Source organism: Fringilla coelebs, assembly GCF_963513975.1.
Source record: "Fringilla coelebs genome assembly, chromosome: 3".
In the NCBI taxonomy this organism is placed as follows: domain Eukaryota; kingdom Metazoa; phylum Chordata; class Aves; order Passeriformes; family Fringillidae; genus Fringilla; species Fringilla coelebs.
The window spans coordinates 60,485,841-60,504,541 of record NC_140030.1 but is presented as its reverse complement, the minus strand read 5'-3'; the positions used below and the strand labels follow the sequence as shown (position 1 = coordinate 60,504,541).

The 18,701-nt window shown below is 41.5% G+C and overlaps 1 protein-coding gene across 2 annotated transcripts in view; it reads right to left on the bottom strand.

The window, feature by feature from the left end:
• TIAM2 (TIAM Rac1 associated GEF 2) overlaps positions 1-11,924 on the bottom strand; it is a 96,019-nt gene extending 84,095 nt beyond the window's left edge. For both annotated transcript variants that reach the window (XM_084201549.1, XM_084201550.1), the window contains exons 1-3: positions 11,817-11,924; positions 3,316-3,427; positions 1,063-2,265 (exon numbers count right to left, since the gene is read on the bottom strand). In XM_084201549.1, the coding sequence (XP_084057675.1) occupies positions 1,063-2,259 (1,197 nt within the window). In that variant the 5' untranslated portion in view covers positions 2,260-2,265; positions 3,316-3,427; positions 11,817-11,924. The remainder of the gene's footprint in view (positions 1-1,062; positions 2,266-3,315; positions 3,428-11,816) is intronic.
• Between the last annotated feature and the right edge of the window lie 6,777 nt (positions 11,925-18,701).

The following is an 18,701-nucleotide window of genomic DNA, read 5'->3' as shown; positions in this document are numbered from 1 at the left end:
CTTAAGCACAAAACCTGTCTGAATTTCCAGTACAGGAGACAGGAAACTTCTGAAGTGGCCGGCACATCAATGCTGCTGAAAGAGAGCATTCTTCATTTAGGGAAGCACAGTGACTGTTCCTGTATGAAAAACACCAGGGAAGATTCAGGAAAAAAATGGAAGGAAAAAAGCCAAAAATCCAAACCAAATCCAAAAACGCTCTCATCTCAGCTCGCAAACTCACACACAGAGACCAGGCACAGTCTGGTATTTAAAAAGCCAATTCTGGGGCCTGCAGCTAGAGATGAGAATTTCATTCCTGACCACAGGCATCCTAAATTCCTATTAATGGGATTAGTCTTGAATTCTTCTAAAGAAACATCCTTTCCCTCCCTCTTGCTCTCCCCTCCCATCTCCTTCACACTACCATCTCCCAGCGAGCCAGATGGCAACTCCAGTTTTTCCATCTGGTGAACTAAGCTGACACACGGAAGGAGGAGGTTGCTCCATGTGATGCCTTCAGAGGATGTGGAGGCAGAACCAGCAGCTCTGGTCAATACGGCTGCTTGCCTTGCTAGAAAGGGACCAACAAGCAAAAACTGAGTGGTGAAGCCAGTAAACAGACAGGGAACATCTGAAAAGATGGATACAATGTCCTCCTTCTACTGCTCCTTCCACACTCTCCAGATAATGTATGCTAAACCATAGCACACGTGTAGAGAGAGGTTGTATTTTCATACTTGAAATAAAAAGAAGGTTTAAACCCCAAGTCACTTTTTAAGTAATGCAATAATTTCAAAAGCAAATTCACTCAGATATTAGGCTGCAAGGACTGGAGTTAACTTAGAAGGTGTCAAAATATGAATATAGGAAGAGAAAATTTGCACAAAACAATGTGTATCTTTTTTTGCTGCTGACATTTCAGACAGCACCAGGGATGCAATACTTCTCAAAATTCCACAAATTACTAAATGAGATAAGCAAGTAATTAACCTGCAAAAAAGACAAATATGATGCAATCACTACGCTTATAAGAGGAATACAAAAACTAACTTTCACGCACTTAGGCTGGTTTGTACATACCTGCAGCTTCCTTTTCTTCCTTGAAAGGCTTCCCGTCCAGTCACTGATGCGCCGCATTCGGTTCTTTAACGTATCCTTCTTGGACGCATCCTCACCGAGGGGCTTAGACTTTCTGCACGGAAGGGTGTAGGAGGTGTAATGGGCAGGACTTCCCTGCTCTACCCTGGAGGGCACATCGATGTCTGAGGCAAAGGACACACGGTTGCTTAGGCTACCGGGAGTGTCAATATACTCATCAGACAGCCTGATCCCAGGGGGAGGAGTGCGTTCCAAATTTGTATCCTTATAGAGATCTCGGAGCGAGGAAAGAGATGAACTTTGGTTGAAGGACTTCTTGCTGTCGCTTGCTGGGAAACTGGCATGAATGCTTGTGTCTGGAGTGCTCCTGGTCAAATATGAACCATCCAGCTCATTGATATCCCCAGCATTTCCCCAGAGAGAGTCATACCATGACGACTCAGAGCTCAGGGAGCTCCCTTTACTAGACCGAAGCCTTGAATCGGTAGGTGACAGACGATGGCTTGAGGAACAATCTGCACTGGAGTTCCTCCTGACATCAAGCAGGTTATTTGGCTTAGATTCCAAGGCAGGGGAATACCTCAGCAACTGCACTGGTCCACTGGACTCCTCGGTCGGTACCTTGCTGTTGTTGCTGTTGTGGAACTCGACCCTCAAGCAACCGTCCAGCTTCCCCAGAGTTTTAATGAGAACTTTAGGACTCCTCCTGTCCTCTGATGGGGAGGTTGATCCAAGACTCTCATTCTTTCCATAGCAATCTAAAATGTGGCCATTGCATTCTCGAGAGGCAGCATGATTGCTTCCAGCTTGGAGGCCAATATAGTGGAAACCATTCTCTGGCAAAAACATCACGTTATTCCCTTGGCAGTAGTCCCCTGAGGCATTTGTCCTGTGTTTGGCATGGACATTGCTTTTGGAGACCTTCATCACAGTGTCACCAAGTCTAGAGGAATAAGGCTGACTACTCTTGAAGTGTGAAAGGCAGCTTCTGGCAAGGGACCTTGATTTATAGTTTGAACCGCTGCTGGTATGCCCCCATCCATGCATAGAGCAAGATTTTTCATCTTTAGCATGAATGCTGCGAATTTTCAGAGAGCAAGGCTTTTGCTTAGCACCAGCTGTAGTAGCAGCATGATTTTTCGATCCCTGAAGACTGTATTGGCTTTCTGAATTCCCCATTTTCCACTAAATTAAGAAGAGTTTCATTAGAAACAATGGCTAAAAGACAGAGCAAAAAGTAACAGGCCATTTTTACCCTCTACACAGGAAAACGCCTATTTAAAAAATGATATGAAACAATTGTTTCAAAAAAAGCCATTAAATAGCCATGTACAACATTAAATTCATAACTGAACTTATTTTAGGGGCAAGCTAGGAAAGCCTATTTTCTCTGTGGTTCATTACCCCTCTGTTATAAAGCTGGAATCTAACTCCATTGAAATCATGTCAACACCTTCCTCCACCCACACCCTTGGCAACATCCTTTTCTTATAACTTACAAAATCTCTGGCTCCCAAGAACAATGGCATAATGAAAGGGAGACAGCAAGATAATCATAACTTAGATGTAAAGTGAACTGTACTTTCAGAGAAATCCCTTCTGCCAGCAGACAAGCCCACTGACGTTTCAGCTTGACTGATTTCTGTGCAACCAAGTGTTGCCTCAATAAAATGTTCAGTAAACTCCAGCTATATGTTTAAATGAAGCTACTCTAGAAGAAAGGAAAAAAAAAACATGCCAAAAATCAGACAAAAAAGAACTTGGTTAGCAAACAGCCTCATCTTCCACTACAGCACAAAACTGCATTATGTTCATTCAGGACAGCACAGTTCGATAGTTTGCTTGGTAAATGCTCTTCAGTTTTCCACAGTCTCTGCAGTGAATAGCACACACTGGAGCAGTTAAATTGCCCCACTGAGGTGACTGAAGATTTCAAACCTACATAAAGTGCACCCCAAAGTAAAAAAGACAGTTCTGTTCTTTTTGTAACTCAGAATGAATCTCCAGTGCAGACACAACACCAAAACGCTTTTTCCATCAGCGCTACGCTTCTTTACACATGGAATCTCAGACTATCACCCGGAGGAGGATACACTGCTGCCTCATTAAAAAATTGTCAAAACAAGCCACTGCAAAAGCATAATCTTATCTTCTGGAGTTTCTGTGTTTTAACATCTCCACTTCAAGCCCTTAGCACTTTTAGATTAAAAGCATAGTATAAAAGAAAGAGCAAACCTGTAGGAACACTCTCAAACACAGGCACGGTTAGCAGTCAGCATGCTCTGCATTGTCTTCGTGGCCAGCCACTATGCTTGCCAAAACCAGAATGGAGCTGCACACAGCCTTCCTAGAAAACACCAAAACAACAAAAAAGGGTTTTCAGTCAAATGCAACTTACACTTTACTCCAACTGTACGTAAAATTAATTAAAAAAAAAATCAAAAGTTACAAATTAAGAGAAATTCAATAAAGGGGATTCTTGGAATTTAGACATACATTTTTACAAGCATACTTCAACAACTGACATTAAATTAGTAGAAATAAGTCATCCAGTAAATGTTTCATTTTCTCTCCTCTTTGTTTATCTTTCTCTCCTCTCACTGACAGGTCAGGACAAACTTTCATCCCTCACCAGTTTTCCTTTTGGGAGACCAATCACAGTTCACAGTATTGTGCAATGGTCCATTACAATGTGGACCAGACTGATCAGAGCAACGTCCCACAGCATCTGTCTATCTCTCCCCATGCCTGGATTCTAACCATGACCTTTGCAGTGAAAGGCCACCATGAAATTCATTTCAGCAGCCACTCAGTAACATCCCTCTTTAGGTTTGTTCTGATTTTAAGTTAATCTGCCAGTAAACTTAAAAGAAAAAGGCTGCGCCAAGCATTACACAGACCCCAAGGTAACAAGACCCAAGCTCTTCCTAACTCTCTGAAAGTACTGGCTCTTCACTTAGCACAAAAAGACTGCAACTCAAAGCAAAAGGACCAAATCTGGATCTCATAGAACACACCAGCAGCTTAAGGATTGAAACACTCTATATAAAAGAAGTAGTGCAAAATGTTAGACTAAGTTTTGGAACACACAATTAACTTACAAACCATTCTTAACACACCACCACCAAAATTTTTCCTTTCTGCCTAAATTCCATGGCTACTGTTCATAATTTTCATTTGAATATCTACTTGATTTGAACATGGTTTATTTTGCTCTTGTTGACTCTTTTTGTGGCTATTTACTGTATAAGAACCTTGAAAGAGTTTAAATTAATTCATTAATTTACCAAAATTAATTATTCATTAATTTACCTTACCAAAAAACAAAGGTAAATTCTACCAACTAGAACTAAAAACAGTCTTAACAGCAAGCCTAGAAAAATGTTAGCAAATAAATCACTTGGAAGAGAGAGATCATGATAGAGATGCTCCAGACCTATAAACATTAATTAATGCCTGTTATCACAAAGATATCTGATAAAACAGAGAAGCCACAGAAATTTCATCTTATACTCAAAAAAGAAAAAAAAATCTGTAATTCTCTTACTCTCTCTAACAATTTGGAAGTCTGCTATTTATGATACCCTTGCCTGTGCAGGTTTGATTTGCCTATTCTGCTAAGTGAACTCCTCTATGTGTCATATACAAGTTGGATTGAACAAAAAGACTATTGATTCAAGGTTAGCAGAAGACAACACACAAACTTCCTTAGCTCCAAGCTCCTGAACAAATTGCCAACACCCAGCAGTATTGTCTTCCTATAGCCAAGAGCCACAGACCATAAACAAGCAATGAGTTTACATTCAGAATTCCTCATCTGGGAGCAGAATGTACATTCAGCAAGAGACCTTTGAGGGGCTTATATCTATTCATAAGGAAACACTGAACTCAATTTGTCTAAAGAAACAGGCAAAAAGACCATCTGGTCTCCATAGTGATTGTGCAATGGTTAGGTAATCCTTTTAAGAGAGTAGGTAGTGACTAAGCTGCTGTCATGAACCTCAAAAGACAGACCTTCAATTCATCAAGGCTCGGGCCGTGCCTACCGGGGTACATTGTACATGACTCCAATACACGGGCCACACAATGGGTGAGAGAACCAATTTATCTAGGGGTACAATGTCTACAAACCAGTGTCTCACTCTGTGCAAGAACCAGTCTGCACTGCAGCAGTACAGCCAATAAATTCCATTGAAATAGCCCCAAGGGATTTTTCTCAGCATCCCAGCCCTTCAGAAAGCTACGGTAGGCTCAACACCCGCACACATTGCGATAACCCATCGGGGCACCTCTGAGGCGGCACAAAGACCATCATCACCCTGGAAATCAGCTGCCATGCCTGTCTCTTGCCTCTCCTTGTGTGAAGCAATTTTATTTCTGTTACTTCCAGTTAGTGGAGGAAGAGCAGAACAAGTCAACTTATACCCAAAGACTGCATGACACAGGGGCAAGGTGGTGGTCATGGACAAACTCTGGCTGTGCTCACTCCAAACACTCAAGTGTTTTACACTATTTGATCTGTGGAAGCCCTGGAAATTACAGTGCAGGGGACAGAGCTCAGCTTCAGCTGTATTCCTCACAGCTATCCACTGCCGCAGAAGGCGTGCTTTTCTCACTTCCTATGCAGAGGGATGAATACTTCTTGTGAGCAAAACCAGTTTCTATGAATATTTTCAGCAATTATAATCAGCATAATTAGAAAGCAGCTCACCGTGCCCGAAGATGACTATTAAAAGTTTATTTGCTTTCAATTATAACCACATTCCCTAAAAAAGAAGTTTTCAATCTTCATCCTGGTTCCCCTTGACACATTCAAAAAAAGCCAGCTATGCAAACATACTAATCCGGGAAGCCCACCATCCCCACCACACCCAAACATTAACACCAGTCATAACCCTAGAGCTAAAAATGTATTTACCCACCACCTTGGGGCTTCTCCACATAGAGTTCTCCTAGACTCCTTTCACTTCACAACACAAACACACATGCTCAGGAGCTCTTTTGGAGAAGTGCCTGCCACCTCTATTCCCTCATTATTACCACCACAGCTGGACTGTTTTACAAATGCTAGAGGAGAAAATTACTTTCTCTAAGGGAACGCAAGGACAAGTAATGCTCAGCAACTGCAGGGGTGCTTTCCTCTCCAGTCTTCATCTCTCAAAGGTTTCCAAACTTTACTCACTAACCATATTTCAAGCAAAACTGAATTATAATAATAATATCCCAGTACTAGGTTTGCTTATGAGATATAACAAGGAATTATTGTGTTATGAATTGGTGGGAGATCTGAGTCAAGGGAGACAGGCTCCTGCACTGCTCTTCTCTGCTATAGCAGGAACACATACCAAACATGATTTTGCTACTGTCAGCCATCTGCTTCCCATGCAGTCACACTAACTGGGCTGAGACTCTCTAAAACTACAGGTCAGAAAATGGCAAACTTCCAGATGGGAAGCTGTCAGTAGGCTGAATGCTCCACCACCACAGTCAGCATTGGATAGTGGCCATAAAAAGGCAAGAGGTTGTGGTAGCACCTTCCTAGGGAGGCTCAGCAGATTTGCTTTACTGGGACTGTCTCAGTCCCACCACCTTGGATGTTGAAAGAGCTCCACTAAAGTCAACCTTAGCAAGGTTAAACTTTAGTCTGGATCACAAAGTTAACCCTCATGAAACAAGCACATGTACCAAAGCTAACTCTCTGATGTATTTTGATGCCTTTATTCCTCTGGGTGGCTGGTGAAAACAAATCTTCATTGACAGATAAAAAATAAGTGGTCTACAAACCACTTATCCCTGCTGAAACTTCTCCAAAAATCTACTGAAGAGTTACAGGGAAGTTGAGTCTCACTTTACTAAACATATCATCTGTGCCAGAGTGGTAAAAATGGTAAAAAATAAAATACAATAAAATAAAATCAGTATGGATGAATGCAGATGAGGCTGACATCATGCCATCAAATTGACAGCATTGAATGAGGGCTAATTTAAAAATGCAGGAACTCAAGAGAGTCTTCAGTGTTACCAAGAACAAAACTCTTCATGCACAGCAGAAGAGATTAAACTTAAAACTTCCTATCATTAAGAAGTAAACAGCATTTGAAAGGAGAGCAAGATTAAGAGCTAAGAAATAGGTAAGACCTAGAGCTAGCTGTTTCATCCCTATAAAATAAGATCCTACACAGAATCATAGGATCCTTAAGTTTGGAAAGATCATCTTAACCCAGCACTGCCAAGTTCACCATTTATCCATAGTGTCATATCCACATGCCTTTTGAACCCTTCCAGGGATGGTGATTCCACCATTCCCTGGGCAGCCTATTCCAATGCCTGACCACCCTTTCGTGTGGAGACTTATTATTTTTTCTAATGTCTAATATAAAGCTGCCCCTGGCACAACTTGAGGCCATTTCCTTTGGTCCTGTCACTTGTTACCTGGGAGATGAGAACAACCTCCATTGTCTCAGTTCTTCACAATGACACAGCAGAACACAGTTTTAACTTTTTAAGAAAATATTTCCTTGAGGAAATAAATAAACCAACCAAGTATTTTATTTTTGCTTACAGCTTAAACAGCAAGCACGTATCACAAACTCCTCAGACTTTCTTCACTAACAGGAGGATTGTTGACTCCAGTTCCTTTCAAGACAGGAGAGGACCAATCCTGGAACACCTGCCACTGGACAGTCCTTCACAGCCACCTACCCAAGTATAAGCATCTGCCAAAGAAAGGCAGAGCTTCAACTCACTCTGCAGTGATAAAAAGACTTACACAAAGGGCCTTTGAGGGCAGAGTGCATCCCACCAGCTATTCTCTAGTGATGAAGCAAGAGGAGTCACGTGCTCTCTGCCGTGTTTAAAGCCCTCATTTCCACAAGGGCAGGTAAGGGCTCCCAGCCACGGAGCGGGGCCAGCGTGGTCACTGTCGGACTGCGCGCACGGAGCGGGGAGGCACAGAGAGCAGACAAGGCAGCACCAGGGCCCTCACACAGGCAGCTAAGTGCACCCCAGGAGACTGTCACCAGAACTAGAGCAGCTGGATAATGGAGAATGTGAAACTATTTCAGAACAATAAAAACTAAACAGAAAATCCCCTGATTTATAACAAATTACCAATTTGTTTTCTTTTAACAGAGGACCGAGTTAGAAATGTTGCAGGGTTTGATGTACAGCAGTTAACACTGGTGGTATTTTACATCAGGAAAAGCTTTTTGTGTTATTTTTTGTTTGAATTGCCCGAGCAAATCCTGTATTTTCTTTCAAACGACTTTTACATCCTCTGTCACCTAACGGTTACAACACTGTCCATTTTAAATGGCTTACAAAGTCTTTGAGATTGTATATAACTAACTTCATGTGTCCATAAGTTTTCCAAAGAATCACTGGGCTTTGTGAATTCTTACAGGGATACAGAATTACAGGTTTGAAGCTTTAATTAACTTTTAATCTTCTTTGGTTTTTAATATGAAAGTAGTACAAAATGCTAGAATGTGAACCTGCCCTCCCCTTCCTGCGTGGCTGCGTATGGACGGATATGTGAAATTAATGAGGGGGGCAGGTTAGCACAACACTCTAGCTGGATTAAACGTGGAGTTTCTTACTGGAAGCAATTTACTGTATTTTTTCAAACTACGCAATCTGGTCACATGCTTCCACAAATCAGAAGCAGATTTTTTATTCCTGCAATCTCAATCACATTCCTATTATAAAAATATACCATAATAATTATGCCACAGTATTCTTGGCAGGATACTTTGCATTATATACCACCGCATTCAAAGAATGAATAACTAAAACACCACAAGCATGCCTGTATTAAAAAAAAAAGTAGGACTATTTTGCCTTAAAATTTCAACTTGAAGCCAGAATTCCTCACTCACTCATTTGTTTCTGTAGAGTTCTAGTCTCCTGGATTAGGAACTGTTTGGTAGCTTACACATCAAATTAAAGTCAATTGTTTTTCTCATTAAACCTGAGTAGCCTTTATGAGCCTAGACACTTCTTTTCATATTGTGAATCATACCTACATTGCAGATGGACTTCCAATTTAACAGTTTAAGCAAGAAAGGGATACTCTCCTTTTCTGGTTTCTTCTCTTAAAATAACATTAATTCTAATAGATCTACAGTGGTTCACATCTATATCACATCAGAATTAAACATCCCCTACCTGGGATGTGATCTCTTCTTTTGCTCAACCCATCACTCTAGGTCCAAGACTCTGGCAGCTTTATTGAATTAGGCTTTATAGCTTTCAAGTTAGTACAATATGGAAGGCTGAATCAAGCCTGAAGATTCTTATCATATTACACCAGTGCTGATACAATCTAAATCTCTAGGGACTTATTTTTCTTTGGCAGGAAAAACAAATTTCACCATTTGTAAACGTTATTGAATTTATACACAATGGCTAAAGTGCATATCCATTTAAATAAAAGCCATTAAGCTTGCTTAAAAAAAAAAAAAAAGAAAGAACCCACCAGGAACACCAGCTAACATCTTGGCTTAATGCAGTAGCTGCAGTAGTTAAAGAGTTGATATGTCTAAGGGTCTATTTCCTGCCCTTGGAGGGGAAATTAACTCAGTGACTTGAAAGACTTCTCCACCTACTTGGGTTGTAAGGACACTGTCAGGTCCTGGTGCAGAACTACACAGTGCTTTCCAGGGATTTCACAGCCTGAGGCTTCAGGTGGGAAGGATGGTGCACCTGAAAGGAGCCAAGATACTCCAAGGAGTGCTGCCCAGCCCTTAGGAGACCAAGCACAAGTCTGCAGGCTTTGCTTAGACAAACTCCTGAAGAGGTCTCTACCTCAGCCCTCTTTTCCTACAGTAACACCAGGAGGGGAGACTTGGGCTTTCTGGTCAAATTGGGATTCCCAATTCTCCACCAGGAACATTTCTCCTTTCCTGTCTGTTTCAGTAGTAACTAGCTCATCCTATCAAATACAACCACAGTCAGCAGGAAGCTACAGGGATATTCCCTCACACATATCCCCCCAAAACTGTAGGTGCCAAAACATCAGCTTTGGAGAAGACAGGACAAAGGTTATTTTTGGACTAGGGCACAGTTCACAACAGCATGAGCAGCCACATAGACCCTACCAAAGAAGAGAAGCAAATGGCAGAAGGGAAGAACAATCCAAGACAGGGACATTAACACATTCTGCCCACAAAGACGCTTTCTGGCATAACACATTCCAAGTCTATTGGAACAACTCTTCACCCATGGCGTCAGAGAAAAGCCTCCTTTAGGAACTGGCAGAACAATGTGTTTCAGGCTGAGGGAGAGGGGCTGGGGTGGCTGCAAAACTCCCTGCTTGTCACCTATTACACTGCCTGCTCCACCAGCAGGACGAAGAAAACAGGCCACAATTGGCATAGCCTTTTCTACTTCTCCGTTTACACATTCATAAAAACCTGAGGGTGTCGATTCCAAAGTAAATGCTTTCCTACCTTCAGCCCTGGAACTTCCTGAAGAGGACAGAGGATCTGGAAGTTAGACACCAAAAGTAAACTTGAGACACAGTCCCTTGGAAAATTGAAATCAGACCTTGATTTTTGCATGCCAAGAGCTCTACAGCAGTAACACAGCTGAAGGCTTCCTCTTCTGTACCCCTGTAGTACCAGCATGTTACTCACATTACAAGAACAAAAAGAGTACATTGAGGATTAGGTTTCCTCACTAAAAAAATCACTTTGTAGCTTCACAAGTACAGACTGCCCGAGTCAGAGCCCATCCATCCATGATACATAGATACCCCTTTCCCACTGAAGATGATCAGATTAAAAAAATATGGCTCTTGTCTCTAAATTGTCATCCACCCTAAAGAGAAAGAAATGTGTGATTTCCAGAATGAAGTCACCAGTGTACAAAATTAACTCAGTGACCACATCAGCAACAAGCACAAACAAAGTTGCAAACTCTGATTGCACTGCAAAAGCAATTCATCACCACTCTGAATATAAAAAAAAAGGAAACCAAGGGGGCGAAGGCACTTCCCCATTTTTGGGGGGGTTTTTGTAATTTTTATTTTGTCTGCCATGGAACATAGCATTTTCACTATTTGTGTACAATATACAAAAAATTTATGTAGAAAGATCAAAACCTGGGCTGGCCCTACCTCTGGCAAATGCAGAAGCTCTGGTTTTCCATTCCATCCCAGTGCAGCAGCGGTAGTAGTGCTGACTGAACACTAACTCTAACACCTCTAACACTACACAAACATTACACCCTTGCTTGGGTCCACTATTTATTTTAAGTCACTCTAAGTATTACTGAGAATAGACAGAACAATAAAAAAAAAAAAAAAGATGCAGAGGGATTATTCAATTCACTGTATTGGAAGAGTCAATTCGACATAACAGAAACTGTAGCACTATTAGACACACTTTCTCATACTTTGCCTTAAACAAAAAAAAAATATCCAGCCCCATGATAGCAGAGAGATGTAAAATGATCCCAGCAGCGGTTTATTTAGCAATTCAGGCAATAGAGTTTGACAGATGACCACCAAGAACTGTTTTCTGGAGGAAAACCATCCACCTTGGGTGCAGCCACCCGTGGCAGAGGCGGCAGAGGGGCTGCAAGCCCTGGCCCCGCTGCAGCCCACTCGGTTTTCAGAGGCTTCCCAAGTCCTTCCCCACTTTTCTTTCAGCGCTCCAAGCCTGGCCGGCAGCCGGAGAGCAGGGAACTGACTGCTCTCCCCCAGCACCTCCCTCCCGGTGCCCAGTCCCGCTTACCTTCCCCGGGGCGCTGCCCGCAGTCCTCCGGCTGCCCCGAGACTGCCACGGGAACAGGGACACGCAGACACAGCCTCTCCCTGCCCTGGGCATGCCAGGAAACTGTGCCTAACACTTCAGAGCGCAGCGCAGCCGTCGGGAACTAAAAACAGACCCTGCGCGAGGCTGGATGTATTTTTGTCTGCAGGCTACACACCCTCCTCCTCCTCCCGCTCATTTTTTTCCATTGGTGGAACAGCACGATGCAGCCCGAGCGGAGGGTGGTTTTCCACGGGCCGCCTGGAACGATTATGCGGGCCGGCCCGCCGCGATGCCGGGCAGCCGCCGGGGAATACACCGTGACTGAGCTCTTGTCTGACCCCACATTCCTGAGCCTCCAGGCTGCTTCCACAGGAAAGCTGCTTGGAAATCTGCTGAATTGCAAGGCGCTTGCCTGCCTGAAGGTAGCTCCAGGGTCTCCTCCTCTTTTTTTTTTTTTTCCCCTTTCTTTTTTGTCTTTTGTGCGGTTTTTTTCCTGGGTTTTTTCTTTTTTTCCCTAAGCTTGCTAGGAGGGTGTAGGTAACCCTAACATCCTTGAGTGAGACACCCTGGCAAAAATGCAATTCCTCAAACCACAGCAGGAATGCTGTAGCCAAGAAAACACACTCTTAGGAGCAGCTCTCAGTTGTGTTTAACAACTCTGCACAACAGCATCATGGATACAACCACAAACTCTGGTGCTCTCCTCCTTGCCACTTACTTTTGTCAGACATTTACACTTTTCCCATGGAAAGAATTACCTTTCCCAGTATGTTTTTAATAACTGACCATAGATAAAATGCGTCTCACATGCAAATGGCATCACCAAAATTTCAATATACAGAGCTAGGCTATTAACCTGTAGTTAGGTGCATGAACAATTGCTTTATTGCCAGAAAAGCCCAAAACTTCATTGATTGCAACAGCGGTTGGTGAACAAACTCGGCCAAAAAACAATGCATTTATTCAAATATTCTAAGAGAATTGCAGAATTACATTCAAGTGCCAAGTGTGAAAATACAGCCAAGTTACACTGCAGATGACGTGTTCATTTGAAAATAAATACATGAACACTATAATAAAAAGCTTTAGCAACCCACAAAAGCCCCAAATCAATATGTAGGTCCACAAAAATGAAATAATGATTTGCACAGTAACAGAGGAATTGCTACCTAAAAATGGACCTCTGTTTCACTGCGTCCATTATTCAGACTCACTACAGAGGAAACTCCAGAACACAGTAGCTTTGAAGTAATTTGGAAGAAAATTTTATTTAATCTCCAAAGCCCAGCTATAACTAAGTCATCCACTGGAAAACAGTGACTTGGATCTCTTCTCAAACTTCACAGGTTAACAATATTATCACTGAATACACTCTTCTCATCAGTGCAAAGGTCAAATCCTTCCTTCAATTCCACTGACCTCCATCAAGTTTTCCATACGCAAGTTCCACAGGCTAGTTTTTATAAAACCTAATTGAGCAGTCCATCACTTATGCCCATGCTCCTAAATTCTACAATGGAAAATAGGTGTGGGCTTCACATCTGCTTGTTCTGGTAAAAACTTTTCCCTCTGGGCAAAGCAGACTATTTTCTTCATCATGTTCCTGGTACAGTTGTTACATTCTTTTCACTTAGCATTGCTGTGGTCCAATTATTTCCCTAACAGGCCAGATCCAAGTCCCGGGACTAACATGGAGATTACTTACTACATTTTTTCTAATCTACTTGTGTATTCACTATGCCTTCCACTTTTTATCAGCCTGATCCATCAATGCATTCTCTCTCTTTGTGACAAGGCAATCAACATTCATTAAATTTGGTCTTAAGACTCCAGCTGATACCCCCAAGTTCATTTTCAAATAAGTTTTATTTTCAAAATTTCATCTCTAATATACCTATCTGATTACTTTTAGTACACAGACATTGCACGTTAAAGGCATACTTTTCTGACCTCTGCTCGACTTACGTGGCACAGTCTGGCTTGTGAGTTTCAACATGAGAGTCTTTTTTTATTACATTCCCAAAATTGACCCTTGTCCCCCTTTTCTCCTCTGCTGCCTTGCCATTATCAACTTGGGACAACCTGATAATGAAATATTCTCTGGAGATCAACAACGCATAGGCAAGATCCATGGAGAAAACAATAGATTAATCTCTTACTACTGTGACAAGTATTTATGCACCTCACAATCTTCCACAAATGTATTATCATCACAACATTGTTGGGAAAGGAGTGTCATTATCCTTATTTTCTAAAGAGCTGCTAGGTCACACAGGAAATTAAGGGGTATTTCAGTAAAGCAAGAGGAACCCCCCTAGCTTGTGTTAATGTATGCCTCTGGTAGTTTAATGGCTCTTAATGTCTCTGGTTTGCAATAAAAACAGTTTGTGCAGAGAAGTCCATAAGGGAACTAATAATAAAGATGTGTGTATTAATTTTGAGAATTCATTTCTCTCCAACTATAAAGATATTTTAAAGCCACTTAATTTTATAGATGAAGAGAAATGAATCTTCAGAATTAAAGACAGGTATTTTAACCTATCTTCTATATCAATTTACACTACAAAACCTCAGATTTTACTTCAAAAGTGCTATGAAATCCCACCGTCACCACAGTTTTGTTTCCTAAGCAATGGAAATCCATGAAGAAAAAGACAGAAAAGACACCTATCCCCAGCATTCATGCTGAGACAATGACACGCCTCCTTCCCTAAAGTCAGCCCACTGTCACACCCACTGCCATGCCTGTAAAATGTCTTTTCCTAGACACAGTCCAGTCTGTTTCTGAAATGCCAGGTCTCCATTTTGCCTCTTGACCCCTCCTGCCTGGCTCACCTGACATTGATACAGCTGAGCCGTGTGAAAATCCCTGATCCATAAGGTCCCCCGACTAATACTCAACAGATGGGTGCTGGATGGGCACATGTGGGAAGATATCAGTGTCTTGCCAATGATGGCTTAACCACAGACTGTTACACAGACGCGTACAGAGCCTTCCCATGAAATCCAAAACAGGTTCCCATGCTCTCTGAAACAGAATCTATGTAGGAATTAAAGAATTTTGAAGTAGAAAATTTGGGTTCTCAAATCAGAAACCTGTAGTGGAGCTCTCAAGAAAGCTAGGATGCTATGCTATACTAAGTGTAACTAATGCTAAAAAATAATTGCATGTTGTTGTCAACAGGATAATAACCAGAGATGAGTTTCAAAGCCTTGCTGATCTCATGACTGAAACATCTGAATCATGCAACATCTGCTAAAGAAATATTCTCATTAAAATGTACTTCAGATCCATTCTTGGTATCTCCGGCCTTGAAGTGGAATGGCACAAGAAACACAGTGCTCTCCCATTCAACCAGCGGTGAAGGCAAACCTCACACCCCATGAAATTCTTCCATAAAGACATCACCTCAATTTCTGAGGACTCAACCTTCTGCAAGCCAGTGCACACACACTTAGCTTTCTGTTCTCGTCTCAAAATGTTTATCAGATGCAAAGTGACAGAAAATTATTGTGGTCATTCATTACTTAATTCTGATTCAGAGGAGTTTGGGAAAAGACTAGACAGGAGCCTGTGTGTTAGCCCATTCCTGCTCACCAGAAAGCAGGCCATTTCACCTACTGAATGAGATCATCAGCACAAGTCTAACAGCTCTGGCTATAGGTCAGAAGAGATGTTAAGCAATGATGTACATGAGCGCAATTTTATACCTTTAGTTATCACAGAGACTTACGATGCCCTGAGTGCCTACCACTTTTCTGTCAGTCTCCTATTCTCTCTGTGAAATGCTGCGATGAAAGAGATCAAAGGGATTCTCCCCATCCTCACCTCCCTGTGGAGTCAGTGCGCTCTTGCCCAGCTCAGCAGAGAAGAGGGGCTTGCTGTACAGACACTCTCCACAGAGCTTGCGTCCAAAACAGTGAGAATCCACTGCCATTTAAGGCATGCAATAAAACACATTTGATCTTTAAAGCAAGATGGATTTTTTCCCTTCTTTTTATGTTGCATGGTTCTTTAGCACTGCTGTAGACAAGAGCTTACTATTAGTGGTTATCACCTATTTTCAAGTCTTACAGAAGATAGCTAGGGAATCAAAGTGCCTCTAGTTACTGCCTTATTCCTTTCAGTATAATTAAATTAAGAAAGATGAAGCACGATCACACGATGGCAAGGCACATGGCATGAGCGTTACTGAAAAATGCCAAGACAGGAGAGGAAAAAAAAGATGAACTATGCAGCCTCAATTTCAACAACTAAGCATGCTGCATTCCAGATGCAATGATCCGCCAGTAATCCTGCACTTGGGAATGGCTGTGATAGAGCTAATTTTCTTCGTAGTAGCCCCTATGGTGCTCTGCTTTGGATTTGTGACGGAAACAGTGGTGATAGCACATGACTGTTCACACTGTTGCTGAGCAGTGCATGCCTGCCCAGCATCAAGGATTTCTCCATTTCTCACTCCATCTTGCCAGGGAGTATGTTGGGGTGGGCATGAGGACACAGCTCAGACAGCTGATCCCAACAGAGCACATAATCCCACACCAAATAATGTCACGGTCAGTAATAAAAATGAGAGGTTGTTTTGACAGGGTTCTCATTTCAACATCTGAGACCTACAAGGCCCTCACAAGGGTTAACCCCTGAGACAAAGGTTTCCCTCAAAAGCAGTGGTACCCACATCGACAGAGAGGCTTGCTCGGCACAATCTCAAAGGCTCACACTTTTTAATAGTCTTTTTTTCTTTAGAACTAACATTTTTGGAAAAAAAAAGTGAGAAACACTGATACACAAGACCGAGATGGGAACCTGTCCTAAACAGTACTTGCTAGATCCAATATCACTAGAGCAGAACTGATGCATCTTTTTCTGACAAGCACTCTACTTCAACTTTTTCAATATCCAATGAACAGTAACAAATTTGAGTTAGCCAAATAATTTTAATTAAATAGGTATTTGTATCTTTCAAGCTAGAATTAAAAGCTCTTTAACTGCAATAGATACGTGTAAAAAGAGTCTCAATTTAGTTAATTTGTGGGAAGAAAATTCTAAAGCTTGGACAAATCTCATAAAAATATGAGTGGAAAGGTTTTCAGAGTACATTATGTTACAAAATGAGAACTGAAGCCTTCACACATGCCATTTTAAAAAAAACTTGTCCATTAAACCTGTAAAAATATTTGAAGGTGGAGTCATTTGTCACAAGAATATACTGGGAAATCTTACAACATAAATATTTACAAAGCACACATGTTATTTCACATTGCATTACTACCATTGCTTGTTCCATTAACTGATCCAACAGACCAGCTAATTGCTTGTGCAAAATTGACTATTTGCTGTCATGCATTCAAGACAGAAGCACAAACAGTTGCCAGGGGGTAGGAAGCTTTAAGGGTTTGTTTTCTAACCAAATCTATTAAATAATTATTATATAACTTTTCTTTAGAATACTGATTATGGGTTCATCAATTAAGTTAGAAAAATGTGGAGACATAAATAAATGTTACAGAAGGATAAGTATGGCAAAGTTTCTAAGAAAATTGTGTCAAACACTGTTTACTTCAATAGCACAAACCAAAAGGCATATAAAATAGATTGTTGTGTAATGAATTTCAACTAAAGTAGTCCTGAATATGCATATGATTTTATAGGATATTTCAAGACATTAAAGTTTCCCCAGAAGTTTGAGATCCCAGGGTTCAATGAGTATACAACAAATCCTGCTTAAAAACACTTCTATCATTCTGTTTGTAGACAAGCACTTCTAAATGCAAAATAAGAAATTAACACGACAGAAGGAATATTAAAGAAGTCAAATTTGGGGAGGGGATGGTGTTTACCTTTTTTTTTTTTGAGTCTTGATCGTGGTTTCTCATTGCAGCTAGCTGACAAACATACTAAAGCTGGTAAATGGCAATATTAGCAGCTTATTACAATATCATTAAATTAACTAAAAGAAATACTTGGGTATAAAAGCTAGATGGAGTCTGGCTAACATGTGTTTCTTACACCCACACGTACTGCCTCAACAGAGCCACGCACAAATCCTGCAAAGTTATTTGCCTGAAGCAGAGTGAACAATAAGAACAAGTTCAACATCTGCCAGGGTGTCCAACTGCTCACAACCATTTTTCTGGTCAGAGGGGGCATTGTTTAAGTTGACAGGTTCCTAATGGCCTGAATTATTTAGCAATTCTCAAAAGACTCTTTCTACTCATTAGAGAGGAAAATTGAACCACTCCAGCCAGCATTCCCTTGCTCCCCAGGAGCCGATCATGCTAATTGAGGAGAACATCACAATGTGTCCCATTTTAATCACAGGAGTTAAGCGGGCAAGAGGCTTCCACTATCCCCACCCTACAAGGAAAGATGGAGGGCGCCAGCTCCCACAATAATATGCACCTCAGCCTATCACCATCCCGATGTTGCTTAAAGCCTCTGGTCTGAACAAAGAGGGTGTGTGCTGCTGCTAAGCACTACACCCACCGAACTAAGCAGAGAAGTAAAATGCATTTAAGAGAAAAATTGAAACACACAGTTTGAAGCCTGAATGCTAAGTGAGCAACAGTAAGCATCTCAACAGATGGGAAGTTAGGGGGAGGCAAAATAGCTGTTTATTGATTTTTTTCTTCTCATCTACCATATGATAGATGACAGGTACAAACAAAATAGAGTAGCAGCACAGAGGTTACAAACGAGTGACACTCATCGCTAAAAAGCTAGATCTTTCAAACATATTCCCACCTCTAATATACATAGAAATGAAGGGGAATGCTACTAGTAACAGCAGCTTTACCTATGATGGATTATTTCTCAGTCACTTAGAAGCAACCATGCTCTGCAGCACTAATTATCTCACCTAA